Source organism: Arvicanthis niloticus, chromosome 26 (assembly GCF_011762505.2).
Source record: "Arvicanthis niloticus isolate mArvNil1 chromosome 26, mArvNil1.pat.X, whole genome shotgun sequence".
Classification (NCBI taxonomy): Eukaryota; Metazoa; Chordata; class Mammalia; order Rodentia; family Muridae; genus Arvicanthis; species Arvicanthis niloticus.
Window position 1 is genome coordinate 35305695 of NC_133434.1, and position 24769 is coordinate 35330463.

At 42.3% G+C, this 24769-nt stretch overlaps 1 protein-coding gene across 5 annotated transcripts in view; it reads right to left on the bottom strand.

Annotated features, from left to right (window-relative positions):
- Pias1 (protein inhibitor of activated STAT 1) overlaps positions 1-24769 on the bottom strand; it is a 126047-nt gene that overhangs the window by 5693 nt on the left and 95585 nt on the right. For 4 of the 5 annotated variants that reach the window (XM_076925719.1, XM_076925716.1, XM_076925718.1 and 1 more), the window contains exons 9-14: positions 22450-22610; positions 19823-19953; positions 18691-18871; positions 10367-10509; positions 8107-8144; positions 1447-5481 (exon numbers count right to left, since the gene is read on the bottom strand). In XM_076925719.1, the coding sequence (XP_076781834.1) occupies positions 5188-5481; positions 8107-8144; positions 10367-10509; positions 18691-18871; positions 19823-19953; positions 22450-22610 (948 nt within the window). In that variant the 3' untranslated portion in view covers positions 1447-5187. Of the gene's footprint in view, positions 1-1446; positions 5482-8106; positions 8145-10366; positions 10510-18690; positions 18872-19822; positions 19954-22449; positions 22611-24769 lie in introns of those variants that run through there. The other variant, XM_076925720.1, reaches the window with a different exon arrangement.

Sequence of the window (24769 nt, forward strand, 5' to 3'; positions counted from 1 at the left end):
CTGGCAAACTTCTTTAACACCAAAACCAAAACCAAACCAACTAGCCAACTAACCAACCAACCAAGCAACCAAAAACCCATAACAAACAAACAACCACAAAAAGCTAGAGAACAGTGGTGCATCCCTGCCAAGAGAATGTTGGCTTGGGGCCAACATGAGATAGAAGGCAAGAGTCTGGGTAACACAGAGAGAGATAAAACTATACAACCTCCAGGCTGTTCTAGGGAGCCTGAAAAAAGCCAGCATAGGTACAGGCAAAACAAACAAACAAACAAACAAACAAACAACAACAAAAAACAAAACAACAACAAAAAACATCAAAAACTTCTTAATTCCCACAGCAAGTCCTCCTGGGGGAGGCTAGGCCTCCAGTCAGCTGGATAGTTCCCTGCTGGGTGGGAAGGCTCCAGACCCCAGCCTCTGACTCCAGACACAGCTCTAGAATCACACCTGCTCACCAGTTTCCAGGCTGATGCTGTGCACGGGGCAGGGTGGGAGAGGCTGGACCCTGCACCAGAGGCACTTTCGACTCTTCTCATGTCTGTCAGTGACTTTTTTTTTTTTTTTTTTTTTAAAGACTGGATCTCATGATTCCCAAATTTACCTCAAATCTGTGGAGGATGCCCCTGAACTTCTGATCCTCCTGCCTCAGTTCAGCGGTGCGGAGATGGCAGGTGTGACTGTGCCTCTCTTATTTGACACAGGATTCACAATGCTCCATGGAGGCTAGCGTTCGGCCAATACCTCCAGCCTGCCAGTGTAGGGCTCGTGTTTTTGTTTTTCTTGGCTTTTTTTGAGACAGGGTTTCTCTGTGTAGCCCTGGCCGTCCTGGAACTTGCTCTGTAGACCAGGCTGGCCTCGAACTCAGAGATCCACCTGCCTCTGCCTCCCAAGTGCTGGGATTAAAGGTGAGCGCCACGGCATCCATCCGGCCCCCAGTGTAGTTTTGATGCACATTTTATGACTCTTATTCAGCTAAGTGGAACCTTCAGTGCAGCTTGAAAAGAGCACATGGCTAGCAGGTGATCTGCACAGCCTGGGCTGCTGCATAGCCTGGGCTGCTCCTCCACACCCAATGCTCTAGTCACGGGTGACAAGTTGAGCTCACACTTCTCCAGTCTGGTTTACAAAGCTGCATCGGGGATGGCTTTGCTGCCTCAGGGTCCCCTCTTATGCACTCCTCAAATTCCAACAAGTTTTCCTAGCACCTAGTTGCTCACCATAGAGTGGTGTTTGCACAGCGGATAGACAACTAGTACCTTTAGAATTTAAGGTGAGCTGTATACCAATAAGGCAAGGCCTCAAAGCATGATGGGAAGGCAGCAGTTACTTGTCATGCTTTGGAGTATCTGGGTAACAGGGAAGCAGGAAGCATGGAACGCCAGGACTTTTCTTGTGTGGACTGTTCCCTTGTGGGCCCAGGAGTAGCGCTTTACAGAACACAGATTAACTGAAGGCTTCTTTTTTATTACATCTAAAGAGCTCTACAGAAACAGGTAACATTCAACAGGGAAACACCTTTTCTCCAATGCATGTAATAAATATTTTCACTTGGTACTTTTATACAAACTGACATTGGTCTACTATACATCTATTAAAAGCCGTTTTACTGGTTTGGCATGCGGTATGGAAATTCTAAGAGAGAAAGTCTTAAGGCAATGAATCACAGATTTAAGTTCATGGAATTTATGGTAACCTTTATCTATTTATATACATCTTCCCCTTTGTTAATAAAACAGCAGCAGCACACTCTGGGACCACCGGCTACTCTCTCTCCCTCCCTCCATGAAATCTACACTTCGTGTTTAATTAAAAAACAAACAGAATTCACTGTGTATCCACAAAACAAAATTCTTATCAAAATAAATTCAAATGTGCTTTTAAGAGTTCTGAAGATTCTGAAAGTTTCATGTATTTAAAATTGAAATTGCTTTAAAAACTAGGCTCTTTCTACATTTAGTCATTTACAATTGGGGTATATTTTCATTCGTTTCATAGACTTGTCTCAAAGGAAAAGTGGCCAAAAAAAAAAAAAAAGAAAAAAAGAACAAAACAAAGACCAACAAAAAATATACCACCACCACCAATAAAAGAACCCACCTTTCTGGAAACTTTAGCGATTCTTTCAGTCAGTAACACAGATGTATAACATCTAAATTAGCAATGGAACAACTTTTAATACTCAAAATGAATTGGTCAACAAAGTATGCATGGTTAAGTTTCATGTTTAAAAATGTGTTCAGTAATGCCCACATAGTAAATTAAAAGCCACCTTCACCTTCCTGGTTGAATGGCTACTTTATCGATGCTGTTACAGATAGACAGGAGCACACACACGGTACTGGACAGAACACACGGTACTGTACAGAGCACACGTGTACATGCTGGTAAAAGAGACTCAGGAAGGGGCTCCTGGCAACTTGCTGGATGAAAGCTGCTGAGAACAGTATTTGTTCACAGCCTATATCAGTCAAGGTTGGCAGGGCTGGGGAGTGAGGATGGGCTAAGGAAAAACAACAATGAGAAGGGGACAAGGTGACCATGCACCTCTTCTTTTAAATGTAGGAAATACAGTGGTGCGTGACTCTAGTAATTACTGAGGGTTGGGAAAGTCTCCGACTGAACCTGACCACACGTAACATTTTATAAAGTCAACACTGACGAAGTGGATTCCTTGTAAATGGCAGGAACCAAAACACAGACAACCAAACGGCTTGCTCTCCCACGGGGACATCTATCTCTCCCATTGACCCACTCTCCCAGGACACAGAAAAGTGACTCCTCTGTAACTGGCATGAAGAATGCAGAGAGAAAGCTGGTTTAAACTGGATTGTTCTAAGTTTGTAATTCAGCATCAGACACAGAAAACTATGGATCAGTATCCTAAAACTAACAACAGGAGCCGAAACCAAATCAAACCAAAAACATCCAAACAAAAACAAGAAGAAAACTACTCTTTTTATCTTAGTTAAAATAATAAAAACGTTTCCTATTGCTGTGTTAACAGAAACACCTCCAAATTTTAGTGATTCCCACTCTAATCCCAATTTAGATACAAATTATGGTATCTGAAACAAGTCTAAATTAATACAGTAATAAGAGATGGTAGAACATTTACTCACAACAGCAGATGAATTTAAGAATGTAACTATTTCTGGTTTGAACTGACAACAAATGTCTTGTTTTATTGCGAATTGTTTTGTGACTCTAGCACAGCCGTTTCTGTGTGGAACACACATGCGTAGGGGAAGACGACGATGTTACTCACACACACTTGTTTATAAATACATATATACACACACACACACATATACATATCAACACCAACTTTTTAAAAATTCAAGTCGACATTTTAGTAGCAGAGAGACACTATAAAACAGATTATTATTTTTAGATGCCACTCTGTCATGTGAACCACTTGCTTTATCATACAACTGAAGACACAGCCATCTTGACTTCTTCTACCTGGATTAGTATAGGTCCTTCTGTTACTGATGCAAGGCTTGAAAACAAATTTACTATACACAAAGATGGTCCTTCACCAACTCTGAGAACACAAAGGTGTAACATAAAAAGCCAGTGCAGGAGCTGAGGCTGGCAGCTGCTCTCTGAAGTTAACCCTGCACCCTCGTCAGTGGCCGCCTATTTCCCACTGTGAGAGCATACTTTCTTCTCTGCTGACTCTGAAGAGAAGCACTTCCTTTCCTTCCTTCCTCATCTCCTGAAACAAATTTTAATATATTTACATATTTTGCTATTGAGAGTAGGTAAAGCCAACTGATTCTTGGAAAAAAAAAAAAAAAGGGCTTCCTATGTCATGCTTGCCACTTAAAGGTGAAGGAAAAAAGAACACGGCTAAGAAAGAAAGTATACTCAGAGCCAGACAACCAAACTAACTAAGGTTATTTTTGAGTTTCGACTGTTTATCCAACAGATTTGCTATGGATGCACATGTGGGCTGCGCTGTCCTGTTAACTTTAGGGAAACTGACTTACTGACTTACTGACTTCCTTCCTTCCTTCCTTCCTTCCTTCCTTCCTTCCTTCCTCCCTCCCTCCCTCCCTCCCTCCCTCCCTCCCTTCCTTGTGGTGGAATGGAGCATCCGTCCTTGGCCAGGTGCAAATGGCACCCCACACCCCATAGGCTACGGGGGTTTCACATCCCGTTTGGTATGAAGATCCTCAAGGCAAACTTGTTACCCTGTGGCCAAAGTGCAGGTGCTCACAGCCTTGGCTTACATATAGAATACTGGCAATTCAGACTTAGAATCAACAAAAGCGTACTGTCAGTCAAGGGCCTGCCCACAGACTGCTTATCCAGGCAGCTTTTGCTCCAGCACTTCTGGGAAACACACTCGCAGAGGGTAGACAGCAGATCACAGAGGATCTGTGATGGAGAACATGCACCTGGGCAGAGTTGAGAAAAATGTTCACACAAGAGTTCAAGACCTCGGAAGCATTTTGAAAGAAGCAGGGAACCAAATGCAAACTGAGGAGGAGGGGCCAGTGATGACAGAACAGTACACACAGGTGCACAGGTGCTCACGTGCACATATACACGGACACGCGCACACACACATACACACACACACACGCACACGCACACACACACACACGAGCTCTGTCCTGAAAACAAAGGGGATGCAGTAAGATAGACAAGGTTCATAACTTAAGGCTGGTAACCGCCCCCCCCCCCCACAAACAGAATCCAAGTCTGTCACTTTTAAAAAATGAAAATCAAAGCGATCCCAACCCCTTCCCCACAACAAAGCCCACAATTTAAACCTCATACATGCAACTGTTTCCATTATTGCAAGAAAGATAATGCCATTGAAGTAAAATAAAACCCAAACCATAGGACAAACGGTGAAAAGTCTTGAGAATCCAGAAGAAATGAACTGAAGGTTTGTGGGTGCTTGTTTTTTCTTTTCTTTTTCTTTTCTTTCTTTTTTTTTTTTTTAAACAAGTGTTTTATCAGACAGGCAGTCTTAGATTTATATACAAAAGTAAAACTGAAAATATAGTTTTGTTCTCTGTACATTTCTTTTAATTTTTTTTCCCTAAAAAAAAGGAAAAAAAAAAACCACGCTTGTATACTTTTCTAAACAGGATAAGGTAAAACAGCATAGAGTTCTCTTCTGCCAAGTCATTTAATCTGGGATGGGGTGGGAGCAGCAAGGTGAGGGCGTCAGTCCAATGAGATAATGTCTGGTATGATGCCAAAGATGGACGCCGTGTCTGCGCTGCTCCTGCTGGCCACACCATGGCCATGGCTCTCCCTCAGACTGTTGGAAGACACAAGGCTGCTGTTGCTGCCGCTACTGCTTCCGTTGGTAGCTGGCAGAGAAGTGCTCCCTCCTGCACTTAGCTGATCAAGAAACATCTGCGAGGAGGTATACGGGAAAAACCGGGAGGAGTGCAGGAGGTCCTGGTCATCTGAGACCGCCGCCGCTGCTGCGGCAAGCAGGGAGGTGTTGTAATGCTAGGAGGGACCAGAGACAAAACACTCTGTTACAATCAGATGCACCTCTGTGCTCTTCTCTGCAGAGCAAGGCCCCTCAAGGGACAACACGTTCTGTAGGAAATGACTGGTCACTATTACTGAGAGCGCTTCGCCAATGTATCTGAAACTCGAATAACATTTGACTGTGTGCATGTGTATGTTTTAGTTTGTACTGCGTGCAGTTCTTAACCCTCGGTTTCTGACGTGTTCAGAAGCAGTAGGAAGGACACATCCGGCATTGCCAATGGCAAGTTCAGCCTGAGAACCCTATCACAGATGCTCAGCCGCTCCCATGCTCAGGCTTGCAGCTCTGCAGCCTGTTGCTGCTCTCAGCACTGTAGGTGCTGGGCACAGCATCTGCACATCTCTGAGCTAGAAAGAACAGGATGAACTCACTGTGAAAAACCAAGCAATGTCCTGCCTGCGTGGGCACCCTCAGAGTCTCTGGGTCAGAGACCACTGCTGAGTGGCTGTGAAGGAAGGCCGAGGGCGGATCTGTGTGCTCTGTGGACTTCACCAGCACTCTATGCTTAGGCCATTCTACACTTAATTTAAAAAATCTCAAAGCTGACTTTCTTTAACTAACCACAGTTGCCTAATAATTTTACTTTGTTTTAAGCCACGAGTTCTAACACTTTCACGTGTGTGTGTCTTTTGATCGTAACTGCTTCTACTATCTTGTGCTCCCTCTCGCTCCAGCCACTCTCCTTCCTGTCTCCAACAGTCTACTTCGAACATGTATGTGTCCCAACAAGCGTTGCTTACAGAGCACAGACAACTTACCATTCTTAATGTGGGAGAAAAAATGTCTCCCCCATTAGCCATTAACTGCCTACAAATCTTTAGCTTCTGACTACTTTATTCTTTATAATAACACTTAAAATATGAATACATCATATGGCTACGCAAAAAGTTCCTTTCTTCCTATCTGTACCCTATGAGATATAGTTATGTATTTTGCTAAAAAGACAAATTCATCAGCCCCGTCCCCACAGGTCTACACAGGCCAAGCAGGGGTTAGAATCAGTCTGCTGGTCACAGCTTGTTTCCTGGGAGGTTTTCAGGACAGAGGCAATGCTGCTCTGGGTCCCTGATGCCCTGCTAGGGTTGATCCTGAGCTGGTGCCCATTCTTCAGAAACATGCTGTGGTGCTTCTCTTGGTTTGTCCCTTTCCATCTGAGATGCACCGGTGAGATGCTCATGATCTCAAGCATCTACAGGGGCTGACGTCGGTGGGCTCCTCAGTGTTCCTGGAGCGGTGTAGCTTAGACAAAGGTCCTACTTGGGCAGTGGATCCCAAAGGCACTAAATCTCTTTGATCAGCCAGCATGGCGGCTCAGCAGATAAAGTACTTGCTGTGTAGCCCAAGTACTTGAGTTCAATGGGTGGAGCACATACAGAGGTGGAGAGGGCTGACTCCACTCAGCTGTTCTTCAACTTCCAAACACGTGCTATGTTGTACCAAGCGACACCATGCATGCAATAGTAATAAAAAAATTAAAAATGTATATACAGGACCATAGGAGGGGCTGAAGGAGGAAAAGGGATGGATGGAAATAATGTAAATAAAGTATACTCATGTATGAAACCCTAAAAAAATCTCCTTGCCTTATTTCTATTGGCTGGGTCAGAGTCATGCTGTTGGAACAACAGTACCATCGTGACACTGGCACAAAAGAGGATGTGTACACGCACCGTCCCCAGTGCACAACTTCTTACAGAGTTTGCTGCTTTTCAGTCAGTGCTCTAGCTGGCAGGAAACCCAGGAGGGCATTCTGGACAGCGGCCGGGTCACTGCTTTGACAGTGACAGCTACAGAACCAAGAGGGAGGAGCTTCTGTGTTTGTCCTTAGTCCAAGTCCTTAGCCAGTTTTCTATGGCTGAAGCAGGCCTTTCTCAATGTGTGTCTGTCTCACTGTTTCTGATGAGACTTCTTCCATTTTGTTCTTGCTTTTCAAGTCTGTAGCTCTGGTGTGATAGGACAGCCTGACTTCATCATTTTTAGTTTTGTATCCAAGTCATTACATATGGCTTTTTAGTAACTCATTTTGTACATGTAGGGACTAAGACAAATAAAGCAGAACGAGCTAGAATCAAGCATGGGAGAAAATGAAGCAATCAGAGCTGCAATAAACACGGTGCGGGGAAGCACAGCACACTTTGTACCTGAAGGTCGACACAGTGCGAGGAAGCACAGCACACTGCGTACCTGAAGGTCGACAGCTCTTTGCTGTCACTATCCAGTGCTCACAGACTGCGTGCAACTCTGGGTCACATACACCACTGGTAATGCAGTAGCACCACAGGCTACAGAGCAGCTATGATGTCCTGCGCACCAGGACATTCTCATACGTCCATCCCACAACTCACTTTCCTGTGTCTTTATACAACAGGACTGAGAAATCAACGGTAGTTGCTGCCGTTACCTTTACTGAGGGTTGAGGGAACGAATGATGCCTTTATGTAAAATCTCACACACAGAGCAGCCCTGGGCACATGTACTTTATTTTCTAAGGAAACTTATTCTTTCTTCTGGCTATGTATTATACTTTTAGATATTTTAATATACAATTAAAGAAGAAGATTAGTGTCACATTAACATACCTGATTGTCTCCTGATAAGAAAGGAAAGAAATCTAATCCTGTGGAAAGAAAAAAAAATGACCTCAGAGAAAATAATCATCAAACAGGAAGAGCGAACCTTCCTAACTGCCCAGCACTTAAGGCTCACACCCCCCCGGGTTCCTATTGAAACTCAAGGAATGGTGGACCATGGTGGTTCACACCTTTAATTCCAGCACTTGAGAGAGGCAGAGGGAGACAGATTTCTTAGTTAGGGACTAGCCTGGTCTACAAAGCAACTTCCAGGCCTGCTAAGGTGAAATCGAAAGCCTATCTCAAACAACAACAACAACAACCAACAAAAACCTACCAAAACAAACAAACAAACAAACAAACAAACAAATAATACCAAAGACCAAATGGAAAGCCATGAGACATCAAGCTGGGGGTTCTACAGCACTTCCACCTGCAAACTATGAAGGACAAAACCCAAGTTTTGGCAACAATATCTTGCTCTTACTTAATCCCCATAAGTAACCATCCATCTATCTATCTATCTATCTATCTATCTATCTATCTATCTATCTATCTATCTATCTATCTATGTATCTATCTATCTATCTATCTATCTATCTATCTATCTATCTATCTATCTATCTGCCTCTCTATTTGCCTCTCTGTTTGCTTAGATGGAATCTCATGTAGAGCAGGCTGGCCATAAACTATGTTGAGTTGGAACTTCTTAATCAAGTGTTCGCCTCTTGAGTGCTGGGATTGCAAGCACATGCTACCTGCCATGTTTAGTTGACCTGGTACTGAGAATCAAACCCATCATCTCAGGCACACCTGGCCACCATTCTACACACTGAGCTACACTCTTAGCCCTTAAGTGACCTTTCGATCTAATCTACTCCACACAAGTGCCTCTTAGGGTCTTTCATGACTTCTGGTTTGACTTTACAGGTAAGAGCCACACAAATTGTAGCAAAGCTTTTATTTCTCCTCATCAAAGTGTTCACTTCCTGTCATTTAGTCCAGATTAGAACCCAAGGGTGTCTGTATGGCTAGGCATGGTGGCACATGCCCTTAATCCTAATAGCCAGGAGGAAGAAGCGGTTGGATCTGAGATTATAGGAGACCCTGTCTTTAAAAATAAGTATCTGATGGCATCACAGAAAGCCAGACCTAATTCCTGGCTGCAAGCAGACCCTCCCTAACTTATATAATGGTAACATTTCCCAGCACTGACATAACAAAGAGCAAGAAAGCCAATGTAACATCTAACCTTGAGCCCACAAGCAATGCAATGTGCTGGCAACCATTCCCATCCACACAGGAGAGAGGGCTCCAGGATGTATTGACACTGATGCATGTGTACAAAGAGGTAAGGAGAGCTGCCTAGAGCTGCTCAGAGGACCGGACCTCTGAGAAGTTAAATAATTAGTCCATAAAGATACACATATAGCTGAATTTCTTTTTGAGATACCAATGAATTACTGACATATCAAACTTTTTAAAAAAAGATAAGTCTGTGCATGACAGTATACACTGGCTGGTGGCTATCTATGAGTGTGAGGCCACCAGGACTACATAGAAAGATTATCTCAAAAAAAAAGGGGGGGGGGGGGAAGGAGGGTAAGGTTCAAAAGAAACACATTTAAAAATTTCAAATGTCTCAATTTGTCACTACTTATAAGACAATAGAACAGCACTGACAAGATGTCTCAGTGGGTGAGGGTTCTTGTCACCAAAGTTGATGACCTGAGTTTGATCCGTAAAATCCACACGGTGGAAGGAGAATGAATTCCTGCAGGCTGTCCTCAGATCTCCACGTGGGCCATGGTATACAGCACCTCCACAAGACAGTGCATGCCTAATATCCTAGCTCTTAGAAGGCAGAGGCAGGAGGATGACAGCAAGTCTGCACCAGTCTGGTCTACTCTATAGGGAGCTCCAGGCTAAAACCAGGGCTACCCAGTAAGTTCATCTCTTGTAATACAATTCAGCCACACACAGTATCTGTTTCATGTAACCATAATCAAAGAACAAAACCCAATACTCACTCCCATCAACCCGAGGACCACATATAGGAAGTATGCCAACAGCCTATGGAATACTGGCAAGCTCATAGTTGCCTCAAGACCACTACCCCAGTATGCCAGAGCAGTGAGCGCTGGCTGCTGAGGAAGGCACCACGAAGACCCAAGCTATGTTCTCCCTATACTCAGGTCTTCCCTCTGCAGCCACACTCAGTGAAGACATTCCTCAGCCTGTGTGACCCAGCAAAGGAGCAAGAACTCACCTTGTAAGTCATAAGGCATGGGCGTCATGTGGAAAGGGTGCCTGTAGTCCTGGATGAGGGAGGTGTTGATGTAGCTTGTATCTACTGCAGGAAGGCTTGGGGTGCGGGACACAGGCGATGCTTGATGAGGAAGACTTAAAATGCTGTGGGAAAGAAATGTTCAGAAAATTTAATAGTCATTTTAGCAGTTTAGCAAATGAAATTATATCTCACAATAAGTCCTACTTTTTATGATAAAAAAATAGAAACAATACAAAAAACCAAACAAACAGTAAAGCAAACGGTAAGAACTAATTTAGGCTTGTTGTAGTGTTTGCAGACACTCTAAGAGAGATGCTATGGTATGACCATTCATACCACCTGTATAGTCAGTCCTTAGATCACCATACTCCACACTGAGAATGCAGGAGCAATGCACAGCTGAGTCACCGTGATGGACATGGGTGGAAGGTGTTACAGCCCGAGCTGCCACACACTTGGGGGCCAAAATGTTGTGGACTGCTCAGTCAATGTTGGGACCCTCACTGCCAAAAGTCTTGGGGGCTAAGCTGTTAGAGCCCGCACTGCCCCAAGCTACTCCAGTCTGTGGGTCGGGTTCAGCAAGAGAGAGAGTGAGGACAGATGCGAGGAATGGAGACCAGACATAGTGTGATTCAATCCCGTTTATTTTTCAGTCTCTCTTCCTAGTCCAAGTCCCAAGTCTTGAGTTGAGTTCTTATTCTATGTTCTCTGTCTCAAGTCTCAAGTTCCTAGTGTCTAATGTCTAATTCCAAGTTCTTCCTCCAAATGCCAAGTGCCTAATACCTAATAATAATTTCTTCTGTCTGCCTCTCACCTTTTATATGTCTCACTTCTAAGCTACTTCTAAGTCACGCCCTTAGGTCTTGTCTCTAAATCTGATCTCTAAGTCACACACCTTTAAGTCTCACATACCCAAGGGAAAATCCTGGGTATCTAAAACAAGATGTTATCAGAGTGTGCTCAGCTGTTGTAGGCTATTGTAATCAAGTCTCTTGTCAGGGTATATGGCTCAAGATGGCTGCATGGATGATAGCCGCCTTCTGTCGGCTCTCCACAGGTCCCCCTTTTTAAATTTTTTTCAAAAGGGAAGGCTGGGAAAACTTACGGAAACCATGTCTGTCTTAGGTTGGAACAAAGGACCCCAGCTTCCCTTTCCCATCTTTGGATACTCAACAGCCATTGGTTGAACTCCTGTCTTGGGATGGTGAGGCCTTTCTTTTTAGGGGCAAGGGTCTTGAAGTGTTCTCTTACCCATCACTGACTATCTGGCTTAGCCTGTAAGTTAGGAGATAATCCTCATTAGTCTTGATGACAGAGGCGTTACAACCCCCTACTTCCAGCCTGTAATAATGGACCTGTATGGGTTTCATTTGAATAGAGTCTATCTGTTGTTGTACAAAAGCCATCAGTTTGTTGAACAGCATGGATTTGAGAGACAAGAGACTTAACAATGCCTGAATAGTAAGTATAACAGCAACAATCTTTTTTAAGGGCAACACGTAACTCCCTTTGTCTGAGGAGTAAAAAGTATAAGCTTCTTCTATTCTGTTTATAAATGTGTTATAGCAGAATCTAAATCTATAGAAATACACAACTGATCAGCTTTGGTTTTTTTTTTTTTTTTTTTTTTTTTTTTGGTTTTTCGAGACAGGGTTTCTCTGTGTAGCCTTTGGCTGTCCTGGAACTCACTCGGTAGACCAGGCTGGCCTCGAACTCAGAAATCTGCCTGCCTCTGCCTCCCAAGTGCTGGGATTAAAGGCGTGCGCCACCACCGCCCGGCAGCTTTGATCTTAACAAGTAAGAAAATCTCCATTCCTGTTCCAGTCAATCTTGAACCCAAAAAACAACTATAGTGACTGTGGTAGTGGGTTTTCTCCTGGGTCTAAACAATGTTTCCCTCTAAATCATAAGTTGGGGAACCAAGAGTCTAATAGAGCCACCCTGGAAATGTGGGTGGTGATGTCTCCTTCCATACTGAGGACTTCCCAAGTCAGGTTTTCTGGTTGATCTCTTCCAGTTTGAAGGCAATTTAGAAGCATCTTCATGCATGCCTTTAATCCCAGCACGTGGGAGGCAGAGGCAGGCGGATTTCTGAGTTCGAGGCCAGCCTGGTCTACAGAGTGAGTTCCAGGACAGCCAGGGCTACACAGAGAAAACAGTCTCGAAAAACAAAACAAAACAAACAAATAAAAGAGAAGCATCTTCATGTTTCCTGCAAAGAAAAAATATGCTTCTCAGGGGGTTTCTCCTCCCTGGATTTGTTATTGTTGTCTATTTGTTTAATCAGTCTGTCTGGCAGCCAGCATGCAACATCTGCAGTTTGGGAATATATGCAGACAGAACCTCTTCCCCAGATAAGCACTGGGTCTGGCCCATTCCAGGTTCCAGTTAATGGGTCTTTCCAGAGGACTGTTGCAAAATTCTTTTTGGTATCTGGATGCCAGATTTTATCTGCAGTGGATTTTCCTTCAGAATCCAAAGTTTAAAAATTTAAAATAAAGAGTGTGTGATGAAGGATATTTTGGGGGGATCCCTTGGTAGGGTACTATTCCCCCTTTTTAATTTTTTCAAATTGACATTTAATGGTTCGATGCACCCTTTCTACCATACCTTGGCCCTGTGGATTATATGGAATACCTGTTTTATGTAGTATTCCCAATTTTTCACAGAATTGGTGGAAACTGGAGCTTGTATAACCTGGGCCATTATCAGTCTTTATCTGTTTAGGCACACCCAATACAGCAATTGCAGCAAGCATATGAGTGATCACATGCTTGCTTGTTTCTCCAGATTGTAATATCGCATAAATGAAACCACTGTATGTATCTACACATACATGTATATATTTTTGATTGCCAAATTCATTATAATGAGTAACATCCATTTGCCAGATACTGTTTGGTATCAGTCCCTTTGGATTTATGCACAAATAAGGAACTGGTAAAAGTGTAACACATGATTGACAATGTTTACCAATTTGTCTAGCTTGTTCTCTGTTAATTTTAAACATAATTTTTAAAGTTTTAGCATTAAGGTGATGTAACTCATGAGCCTTTATGGCCTGATCCAAGTTAGATTGCGAATCTGATAAAGCCACTTCAGTGGGAAAGGACTCAGGTCCCATTTCTGGGGTTAATACTGTGTGGGTGGCAGAACTGAGGTCTAGTCCTGTGCTTCCTGGTGTTGCTCGACTAAGTTTAGAAAGGGATTGGTGTTTGCTGATATGAAACTGACTGCTCTATTATCCTGTTTTGGCTTGTGTAGGTTGGGGGCCTGGAGCTGGCCCCTGTTCCTGTTTCCCTGATTATAGGAAAGGGTGTTTCCTTGTGCATCTCTTTTGGACCTACATTCACTAGCCCAATGCCTTTTATGTTTGCAAAGCGGGCAGAGCCCAGGCTGTTTTCTGGGCTGTCTCTGAGTTAACTCATTTTCTGCCTTGAAATCTCTTGCAAAGTGTCCAGGCTTGCCACATTTAAAACAGGCCTTTTGGTTTCTACTAGCCAAAAAATCTCTTACTGATTGTCCTTGCATGGCAGCCGCTATAGCTAAGCCCTGTTGGTAGGAGGGACCTATGTCAGAACATAGTTTGATATACCCCGTAAGGTCTGTCTTTTTCCTGTAGGGTCTAATGGCTGCTTGGCAGGCTGGATTGGCATTTTCATATGCAAGTTGTTTTACATAATCTACACCTGCCTCTGCCTTACCAAAAATCCTCCCTGCTGTTGTCATTAATCGATGAACAAAATCAGAAAATTGTTCATCAGGTCCTTGTCTGACTGCTGTTAAGGATGCACCAGGGTCTCCCTTTGCTGGGAGTTTGTGCCAAGCCTTCATGGTTGCATTTTGAATTTGAGCGAATAAGCCTGGGTCATATTACATCTGGTTATCACTAGAAGCAAATGGCCCTTCTTCTACTAATGCATCAAAAGACCAACCATTGCCTGTCTGAATGTTTCTCCTAGCTGTCTCTTTACAATTCTCATGATACTCTGATTTCCAAATAAGATAGTCTCCACCACTAAGAATTGCTCTTACTAATGTATTCCAATCACTAGGAGTCAGCCACTCCTCTGCGGCAGACTCTAAAATTGCAAGAGTAAAGGGGGCAGTGGCAACGTACTGTGATACTGCATTTTTAAATTCCTTAATAATTTGAAAATTAAACCTTGTGTGATGTCTCCAAGCAACCCCTTGATTATCTCTGGTCTCTGATACAGGGAAAGCCTCAGCATCTCCCTTCTCTGGAAGATCTGTGGCTAATCTTAAGCTGGGTGATAGGGACTGCCTTTGGACTCCTGGTTGAGGAACGCAAGGAGCCAGAAGATTTTCGCAGTTTACCTCTCGAGACATCTTCCCTGTCTTTAATTTCTGTAGCTGAATAATTAAGTCCTTATATTCTTTTTCTAACTCTATTTGTTGTTTAAGAACAGATATTTTTTCCTGTAACCCCCATCTGGGATCTATAACCACCATCTCATCTCCATTGCGGGAGCACTTGGAGGTGGAGGGGTATAGGCAGGTGGTCTTTGGGAAGAGGGCCATTCAGGGTTGTAATGTTCGGCTGCCTCTTCCTCTAGGTCAGCACAATCTGGCTCTGACAAATTGTCATCAACCTTTGGTTGTATTTTAGATTCTAGTTTCAGATAAATGCGTTTCTTTTTATTTTGAACATGAAAGACAGCATTCAAACAACAACAAAAACAGAGAGTTGAGTTCAGGCTGACTTATTTCTTGACCCATTTTCATTAAGATGACTTACTTTTCTCAATGCAGCAGATACCCGACGTGATCACCTTCGTTGCACTTCTGAATTTTTGGCAGATCCTTCTTTCAGTAATGTCCCTCACTGGGTCTCTCGTTCTTGCTGCCCCATGTTGGGTGCCAAAAATGTTGCAGCCTGAGCTGCCCAAGTTGGGCGTCAAAAATGTTGAGAACTGCTCTACCCCACGTCTGGGGACCAAAATGTCACGGACCACTCTATCAATGTTGGGATCCACACTGCCAAAAGCCTTGGGGGCTAAGTTGTTAGAGCCCGCACTGCCCCAAGCTGCTCCAGTCCTTGGGTCAGGTTCAGCAAGAGAGAGAGTGAGGACAGATGCGAGGAATGGAGACCAGACATAGTGTGATTCAATCCCGTTTATTCTTCAGTCTCTCTTCCTAGTCCAAGTCCCAAGTCTTGAGTTCCTTGTCCCTAGTTCCTAGTTCAAGTCCCAAGTCTTGAGTTCCTTGTCCCTAGTTCCTAGTCCAAGTCCCAAGTCTTGAGTTGAGTTCTTATTCTATGTTCTCTGTCTCAAGTCTCAAGTTCCTAGTGTCTAATGTCTAATTCCAAGTTCTTCCTCCAAATGCCAAGTGCCTAATACCTAATAATAATTTCTTCTGTCTGCCTCTCACCTTTTATATGTCTCACTTCTAAGCTACTTCTAAGTCACGCCCTTAGGTCTTGTCTCTAAATCTGATCTCTAAGTCACACACCTTTAAGTCTCACATACCCAAGGGAAAATCCTGGGTATCTAAAACAAGATGTTATCAGAGTGTGCTCAGCTGTTGTAGGCTATTGTAATCAAGTCTCTTGTCAGGGTATATGGCTCAAGATGGCTGCATGGATGATAGCCGCCTTCTGTCGGCTTCCCACAGAAGGTACAAAATCCTAATTATGAGTATGCACTATACTGTTTTGAATGGGACACTAAGCATAAGACACTCTCAGGTGCTGCAGGCAAGTGTTCCAATCAATATAAATGTAAACCTCTTACACTTATAGAAAATGCCATGTTGCTTAGCTGTGTCCTTGTCTATGCTTAAGAGATGGTTAACAGGAGAAAGCAGTCGACTTCTAGCCTTCACAAACACTCCGGTCTAGCAAACAGTATGGAACTTCTGGGTGAATGGCACACTCAGCAAGGTGTGACAGTGCCTGATTCTTTCCAGTTGTTGATGGCCATATGTCTTTCTATTCATGACTGCTCTCAAGTGAATTTCCTTATTAGAATGCACAGCAGCAAACAACCTGCCGGGCTTAATGAGGATATAGACATTCTTTTAAAAATGCTGGAGACATCCAGGTTTTATCTAAATATCCACAGAGAAGGCTCTGGCATTTGTAGAGCTGTATTTAGGCTCAATTTATCATGGGCAAATTCAGGGAAGTAGTTAATGCAACTAATATAATTTTCCAAACATAATAAACAGAGCTATTTTGAAAAGAACTATAATAAATATTCAAAGAAAAAAATATTAGATTTCTAAAGACTCCAAAGTTTTCCTGATGAAAAAATATACTCAGTAAAAATACTGCAGAGTTCACATGACTACTTTGACAGCCATTCAATTAACTCTAGAGTACTTATACACCCTTTAAAAAGTATCGGTTTTTTTCAAAAGAAAGTTGTTTTTTTTTTTTTTTAATTTATTTATTTATGTACGTGAGTACACCATAGCTATCTTCAGACACACCAGAAGAGGGCATTGGATCCCATTACAGATGGTTTTGAGCCACTATGTGGTTGCTGGGAATTGAACTCAGGACCTCTGGAAGAGCAGTCAGTGCTCTTAAACACTGACCCATGTCTCAAGCCCAAAAGAAAGTATCTTGATTTTGCAATTAGGGCAAAAAAATATAACAATACAGTTGTCTCCTGATCTCTGTGGGAGTCTGCTTTTAAGATCTCCTGCAGACATGCAGATCCAAGGTCACTTTTTGTTCCCCTTGTGCCACAGAATTTGTGACCCAAGCATTCCATCTGGGTCTCTAGGTACTTCAGAACACTTACTACATTGAAATCATCATCATCACCATCACCATCATCACTATGACTACTATTATTATTGGACAGGACATCATCTAGTTCAGGGTGGCCCTAAACAGTCCTACTGTCCCAGTCTTATGAATGATGGGGTTAATATGTGCTACAAACTCCAGCTCCATGGTACAACATGATGGGAGGCTCCTGGGAAACATAAACAAGTCAAGAAAGCCCAAGTCATTGCAGTTCTTGCCTGCACAGTCTACAGCCAACTTGAATGACCTGGTACGCTCAGCTTTCCACACTAAGTGCTCTACTTGAATGAATTTTATAGCAAACAGGTTCCAGTGTTTAGCCAGTGTTCTAAAACCTACAAGCAGGCAAAAATGAAGTCTAATCCTTTGTGGTTCCTGATCCAGGCAGAACTGGGGAAGGCATTTCAATGGACTTCCTCCCACTCAGAGAAGATCAGTCTTGCCCTGTTTTCCAAGCACTAATTAAGATAGATGTGCACTGTTTTGTCCAAGTCTGGTTGGTCATGAAGGTCAGCAGAATGGTAGAGCAGTCAGAGTTCAGGGAAGAGATGTATTGTTTACACTACACAAGCCCACTGGGGAAGGCTAGTGGTCACCTGCTCTTGTGGTATATACTCCAACAAGATGGCTACTCCAGACTAACACTGGACAAAGACTGTAAACAGATCCTGAAAAGAAAGCCACACCTCAAATATGAGGAGAGGACACAGGGAAAGAGCACTTTCCTTCCTTCCTTCTTCTTTCCCTCCCTCCCTCCCTCCCTCCCTTTTATTTTTGAGATAGGGTTTCATTATATTTATCAGGCTGTCATGGAACTCAGAGATCCATTTGTCTCTGCCTTCCCCAAGTGCTGAGATTAAAAAGTGTATCCCACCACATCTGGTCCAAGAGCAATTTTATTTACAATATTAATCAAAGATTGGTTAAATGAGGGCTAGTGAGATTGCTCAGCAGGTAAAGGCACTTGCTATTAAGTCTGGCAATCCAAGTTTGATCCTGGGACCCACATGGTAGAGGGCGAGAACCAATTCCTGAAGGTTGTTTTCTGACATCCACATACATACAAATAAAACAGTCTTAACAAAAGAAACTGGTTAAATGAAAAAAAAAAAATTCTTGGTGATCTTCATGTGCAACAGAACTACTAAATGCACTAGAACCATCTTTTTAAAAAATTGTGTGAGTGCATGCACGGCCTTGGGAGCCAGATGGTGTCATCAGATCCCTTGGAGTGGAAGTTACAGGCAGTTGTGAGCCACCATGTGGGTGCTGAGAACTGAGCATAGAACACCAAGTACTCTTAATTGCTGAGCCATCTCTCTAGGCCCAGAAACATCTCTTGATATGATGACTCCTATACACAAACTCTTGGAGAGCAGTACTTTACTTCCTCAAAAATGCCACATCCCTGGGAAAAGTCTGTCTGTATTTTGTCCTCAGAACAATGGTTTACCTGGCGATCTTTACCTCCTTTGTACAGGAACTTGGCACAGGAGTGTTTTGGAAAGGTCCTAGCAGCACTCACCCTTTATTACTTAGTGGTGATGTAGGAGACAGGGAAGGACAGGTCCTCTTGGCAGGGGGTTCTTCCTCCTCTTCATCTGATGAACTGTCAATGGTTAGGTCGATCACCTCGACTTTCTTGTTTTTATTTGAGGACTGGTTGTGGGGAGCCACCTGATGCTCCAAGGTGGAGTTCAAGCATCCTGTGTGGGAATGATTAAACACAAGACCCGAGTCAGCCCTCCCCTTCTCTTGGTGTCCCTGCAGAGGAGCACATCAGTCTAGCAAAGCAACACTATGATAATAGAGTGAAGAAGTAAGGCAGCTCTGCTTTACTGCGTTTAAAACTGTGGCTTTTTTATTGGTTGTTAATGAATCATTATTTTGAAAAATCACTTTGAATTAGAATAATCAAAAGCTATCTTAAAGCCTTTATTAATCCCAGAATTCTGGAGGCAGAAGCAAAAGATCTCTCTCTATGAGTTCAAGACCAGCCTGGTCTACATAGTGAGTTCCAGGACAGCTAGGGCTATATACATAGAGAGATCTTGTGTTTTTTTTTTTTTTTTTTTTTTTTTTTAAATTATCTTTCATATCTGCTTTAGAATTAAGAGTAGTTTTAGAGCAGGATTGTGTGTTACATGTTTATCTATACAGCATCTAAAATACCTAGAAAATGCTGGTCCTCTCCTAACAAAACACCAAAAGTCAAATGTATACACTCATAAACGTAAATGTTTAAAGAAAAAAGCAGCCGAGTGTGGTGCTGCATACCTTTGGTCTTAGCATTCAAAGACAAAACAAAACTAAATTAAAACCAAAAAAAAAAAAAAAAAAAAAAAAGGAAAAAAGCACTGTTCACTACATTACTACATTGCACCAAAAGCACTCACACTTTTAAAAAGGTGGGTGCTTCAAAACGACGACTTTAAAAGTGACTTTGAAAGTGGCTTTGAAATCTAGTACCATAAAAATCTTAAGGCTGGCAAAAAAGTTGATTTAAAAGGAGTCCTGCTATTTGTGGACATTTAATCAATAACCTAAGAATTATTGAGCTATCTGTACTGCTCAGTAATTTCAACAGTCTGCATCTCAATATTAAAAACCATCGTGTAGCACAGAAGCAACCACCCAGGCCATGGCAAGCCGCTCACCATCGACGCCATTGTAGGAGGCAGTGACTTCTTGCACTTCCTTTTTTGACCTCATCGGAGCCCATGAGCCATCCTCCTTAAACTGTATCTCATCACAGTCTGTACAGTACTTTAGGATTTCCATAAACAACCTAGATCAACAACAGAACATGTTTTCAGTGAAGAGAAGTGAGAACTGTACTCAGAACACTTAGATTGTCTGTGTTTTATGAGAAGTAAACAGAAGAAAGGGAAGCAGAGCAGACAGACCACACTCGCTTTCATGTGTGCTAAATGGAAAACAGTGACTCTAACTGGGGACCATTTATGTAAAGATGTCATGTAGCTTGGGAAAAAAATGACAACTTAAAACTATTTCTTTAGTTTGTGTTATATGGGTGGGTAGGTGCCACAGTGCGTATGTGGGGATCTAAAGACAACTTGTACAAGTTGGTTCTCCACTTCCACCTGTGGGTTCTGAGTAACTAAACTCAGGCTGGCAGGCTTGGTAGCAAGTGTCTTATCTCCACAAGAGTTCTAAAGATACAGAAAAATGTTCACAAAGGCTGAGATGATTAAGGAAAAACATCTCAAAACAAGATTCTGTATATGAATAAAAGCACACATTAATTATTTCTAGGTGGTGATTTTATATATATTCAGCTTTTTTCTTTATACTTTACGTTCTATGCTTGCAAACTGCTCACAAGATCTTATTTGATAAATTGAAGGTATACACACACACACATATGTATATATGTATATAAATGTCCAACCAACAGTTAAATCCAAACAAAATACATTGGTACTAAAAGAATATTTATAGGGAGTGCAAGAAATTCATTGTGGCCAACTTACTCAGCCATAATATTAAATGAAACCAAAGACTAAAAGTTATTGAGAGCATGTAATCAGAATTTATGTAAAAACTAAACCAGAAGTTTTATTAAAAATGACGTTTATTTCCTGTTCTGGCTTTGAGAGAGCAAGAGAGATCTGTAGTATAAGAAAAGGAAGAACTTGCCGGGCGGTGGTGGCACACGCCTTTAATCCCAGCACTTGGGAGGCAGAGGCAGGTGGATTTCTGAGTTCGAGGCCAGCCTGGTCTACAGAGTGAGTTCCAGGGCAGCCAGGGCTACACAGAGAAACCCTATCTTGAAAAACAAACAAACAAACAAACAAACAAACAAACAAGAAAAGGAAGAATTAAAATACATTCCATACAGAGTTGGTAAATATTACTATTAATCTAAATTTACAAGTTAGTTATCATTTCATTTCTGAAAAATCAAACAGGAAACACTACTTACTCGTATTCTTCTGAGACTCGGTATTTTTAAAGCTTTGGGTTGTTAAGTCTATTGATAAATACATTCAATTTCTTGTATTATTGCCTTTAACGATCTTACGTTTTCTCATGTACTATAAATAAACTGTCATGTGTTGAGTGTTTTGCTGAGGAATACTAGAAATACTGGGGAGGCATGTTTTCCTTTTCAATCTATTGACTTGTTTCTTGTTCAGTGGCAACAAGGCAAACGGAAACCTAAGGAGAACGGCAGACTCACAACCAAACATCAACAGGTCAAACCAACAGACAAACGACTAACAACAACTGCTGCTCACTGTGCCACAATGGTGAGGGCAGAGAAGGAAACACAGAAGGGAAAAGACAAGGCTAGAAACAGAAGCAGCAGAATGATGGAAACTGTTATTAGCTGGCTGTCCTTGGCAGGGAGCCCTGACAATGGAGAGCAAGGGCTTGGTGGACAGGCCAAGCTTCTATTAAAACAACCCAACTTTGAAGAGAAACTGCATTATTTACAAATTGTTTAAATTATTTGTGTGTGTTTGTGGGGGGGGGGGTGGGGGGGATATGTGCACATGGAGTATGGAAAAGGGCATCGGACACACTGGAGCTGGGAACTGAACTTGGGTGACCTATCAAAGCAGTTCAGCTCTGAACTGCTAAGCCATGTGTTTAGCACCAAAAGTTGTTTGTTTGTTTGTTTATTTACTTATTTATTGGATGAGTCTGAATTAGCCAGAATCTCAAGATTTGATCATGCATTCTCTTAATGCACTTTGTTGGTCTTAGATGTACTCAACACACACACACACACACACACACACACACACACACACACACACACACACACAGTGTCTGCTTAGAACTACTGTTTTAAAATAATAAACAGGTGCTAAAAAAAAAAAAAGAAAAGAAAAAAGCATGTGTTTTCACAGCAAGCAGAATATACATACCCATAAATAAAATCAATGTTAAAAAATGTTTTAAAGAGGGGAGGGACACCAAAATGGCAGAAAGGTTCCCGTCACCAAGCCTAATGGCCCACGTTTGTCCTTAAAACATATGCGGTAGAAGGAAAGAACCAACTTTGCAATACTGTCTTTTAACTTCCATATGTTCACAATGTACCTTCCCAAATAAATGTTTTTTAGCCCTAAAAGATGAAAAGTATTTACAATACTAGTTACTCACTTTTAACTATTCACTGATTTCTAGAATAAGGAAAATTCTATAAATAAGTATCTTTGAAAAAAGTACCTCTCTCTAGGTTTTATCTGTAAGCGCACAATAACAAACTTGACTAGTAGAAAGACAAGAAGAGACCTATAAACATACATACCCATCAATTATAAGGTGTTCATATGGGGCCTTCTTATCACAGACAGGACAAACCCAGGTTGGTTTTTTCTCATTCATCTGAATATAAAGAGTTGCATCAAAACATTGAAGGTGGGAGCAGGTAAGTGCCCGGCAGGGAATCGTCAGTCGCATTTTCCCAAGCTTTAAGAAAGGGAAAGGTCAGTATTAGTGTGTGTTGTTGAAAATGTAGGCTGTGATGATGACTTCCCGAAACACAACATGTACGTACTGTGATTTGTTGTGTCCACAACCTTTGTACCTGAGGCTCAGTTAATATCATGGAACAGGGGGCAGAAAGAGTGTAGGAGCCAGAGAAGCATGGCATTTGCCTAGTCTATTTCCTAGAAACGTTAGGGAAGCTTTTGATACTGCAACAATATTGCTGTCTAAAAAGACCTGACCAAGGATACTACCAACAGACATGCTCCAGGAAAATCCTGCACAGGGACCCGCTCCTAGACAAAGAACCATACAGAGACAATTGAAGGATGCTGAGATTAGAATAAACGGTCTTCCCCAGGGAAGACTAATTCCCCTAATTGGTTATCAGGCATCAAATGGTCAGCTCTGAAATTATAGACATACAAGTAACAGTCCATCATGTTGACTGCGCAGGCTGTATTTATATATTTAGGCATATGTGTGTGTGTGTGTATACACACATACACACACACACATACATACATAGATGTACACACAAACATATGTATGTGTGTGTAAAAACAAAGAAAAGAGGCTGTGATTTTGAGAGTGAGCAGCGGAGGAGGCACTTCAGAGAGATTAGAAAAAGTAAAAGGAAATGGGAAAATGTTATTAATTTCTAAAAAGTAAAAATGTTAATATAAAAAGCACGCTGTATGTGTGTGTTTCACTACTATGGAAAAAAATAAAACTTTTTTTTTTTTTTTTTTTGAGAAACCTACCTGAAGGTTAAAATACTACAGTATATGTTTGGATATCAATCACAGTGACTATGGATAGTGACCATAGGAGCCATTTACTGCCATCTACTGACTACAGTGAGTTTCTTGTTGGGAATGTCTGAATCCCTTTGAATGTACTCTCCTGTGTGTGTGTGTGTGTGTGTGTGTGTGTGTGTGTGTGTGTGTGTGTTGAACCTGGGGCCTCATGCTTGCTAGGCAAGCACTTTACCACTGAGCTGTATTTGTAGCTCTCTCATACTCTCACTCTCTTAAATCAGTCTTTGACCTGAAAAAAGTTAAGAATCATCTACTTAGAGATTTAGAAAAAAGAAGCCATAGAGGTTAAGTCTGGACTCCAATCTCATCTCTGAATGAGTACTCAGATCACAGGATAAAGCCTAAGCCACCCATTTCTACCCCGTTGTGAGGTGTAATGGCTGGGGCAGCTCTAAAGGAGACATATGTGCACTCTGAATCTCTCCTCACTGGGATCATCGTACAGCCAACAGCGCTGGCTCTCAGACATCGCTAGTACATCTGGGGTCAGTTTTCTTGCCCAGTGACTGTGGACTGAGCCGACACAGCGGACTCTATTCCACGTGCGGAGTGTCTTCCTTAATCCTACGCTGCTTGCTCGGGCCCGAGGACCTGCACAAGGAGGACTGCTTCATTACCTCCATCACCACCACAGGGCTCCCAAAGTCCATACGGCCACAGAGCACGTCAGCTACTCACTCTCTACAATCTTATTTGCTAAGTTCATGGAACAAGACTTTCCATATGTTTGTGAGTTAAAAGAGAAAAAGGTTCTTGGATTAGAAAAATTTCAGGGAAACGTGTAATTTCCTTGTCTACCAAGGAAACCAGCTGTCACGAGGTCCTAAATTATTGTTCTAATCCCAATGATTTACTGTGCTTCTAGGGAAGACACTTAACCTTTCTGAGCCTCCTTTGCTACCTAGAAAGTAGCACCATTTCCTCTCCACTTCCACCAGCTGCAGTGATAAAGAATTTAAACAGGACTCTGAACATGCTAACAACTTAAGCCAGGAAGAAGATCATTTATCATGTTCAAAGGACAGAGAGGAGGACCAGGAGTAAAGTGAGAGTACCCTTCTCTTTGTGCAGCTCTGCCCTTGAACAAGATTATATTGTTTCATTTCTTTGTGTATCTCCTACTGAAAACGCGTCAGACTTATGTCCTTGTCCCCACCTTTGGAAAAGTACTTACTAGACTGTAGGATAACAGTCTCCTATGCTGATCAACTGTCAGCTGTGCATGCTAGCAGTCTTAGGAGAAACTATGTCTGAAAGATGTGAAGACACTGGGGATTATAGGAATAAAGGCATGCGAAACGAAAACCTTTAAGAACTACC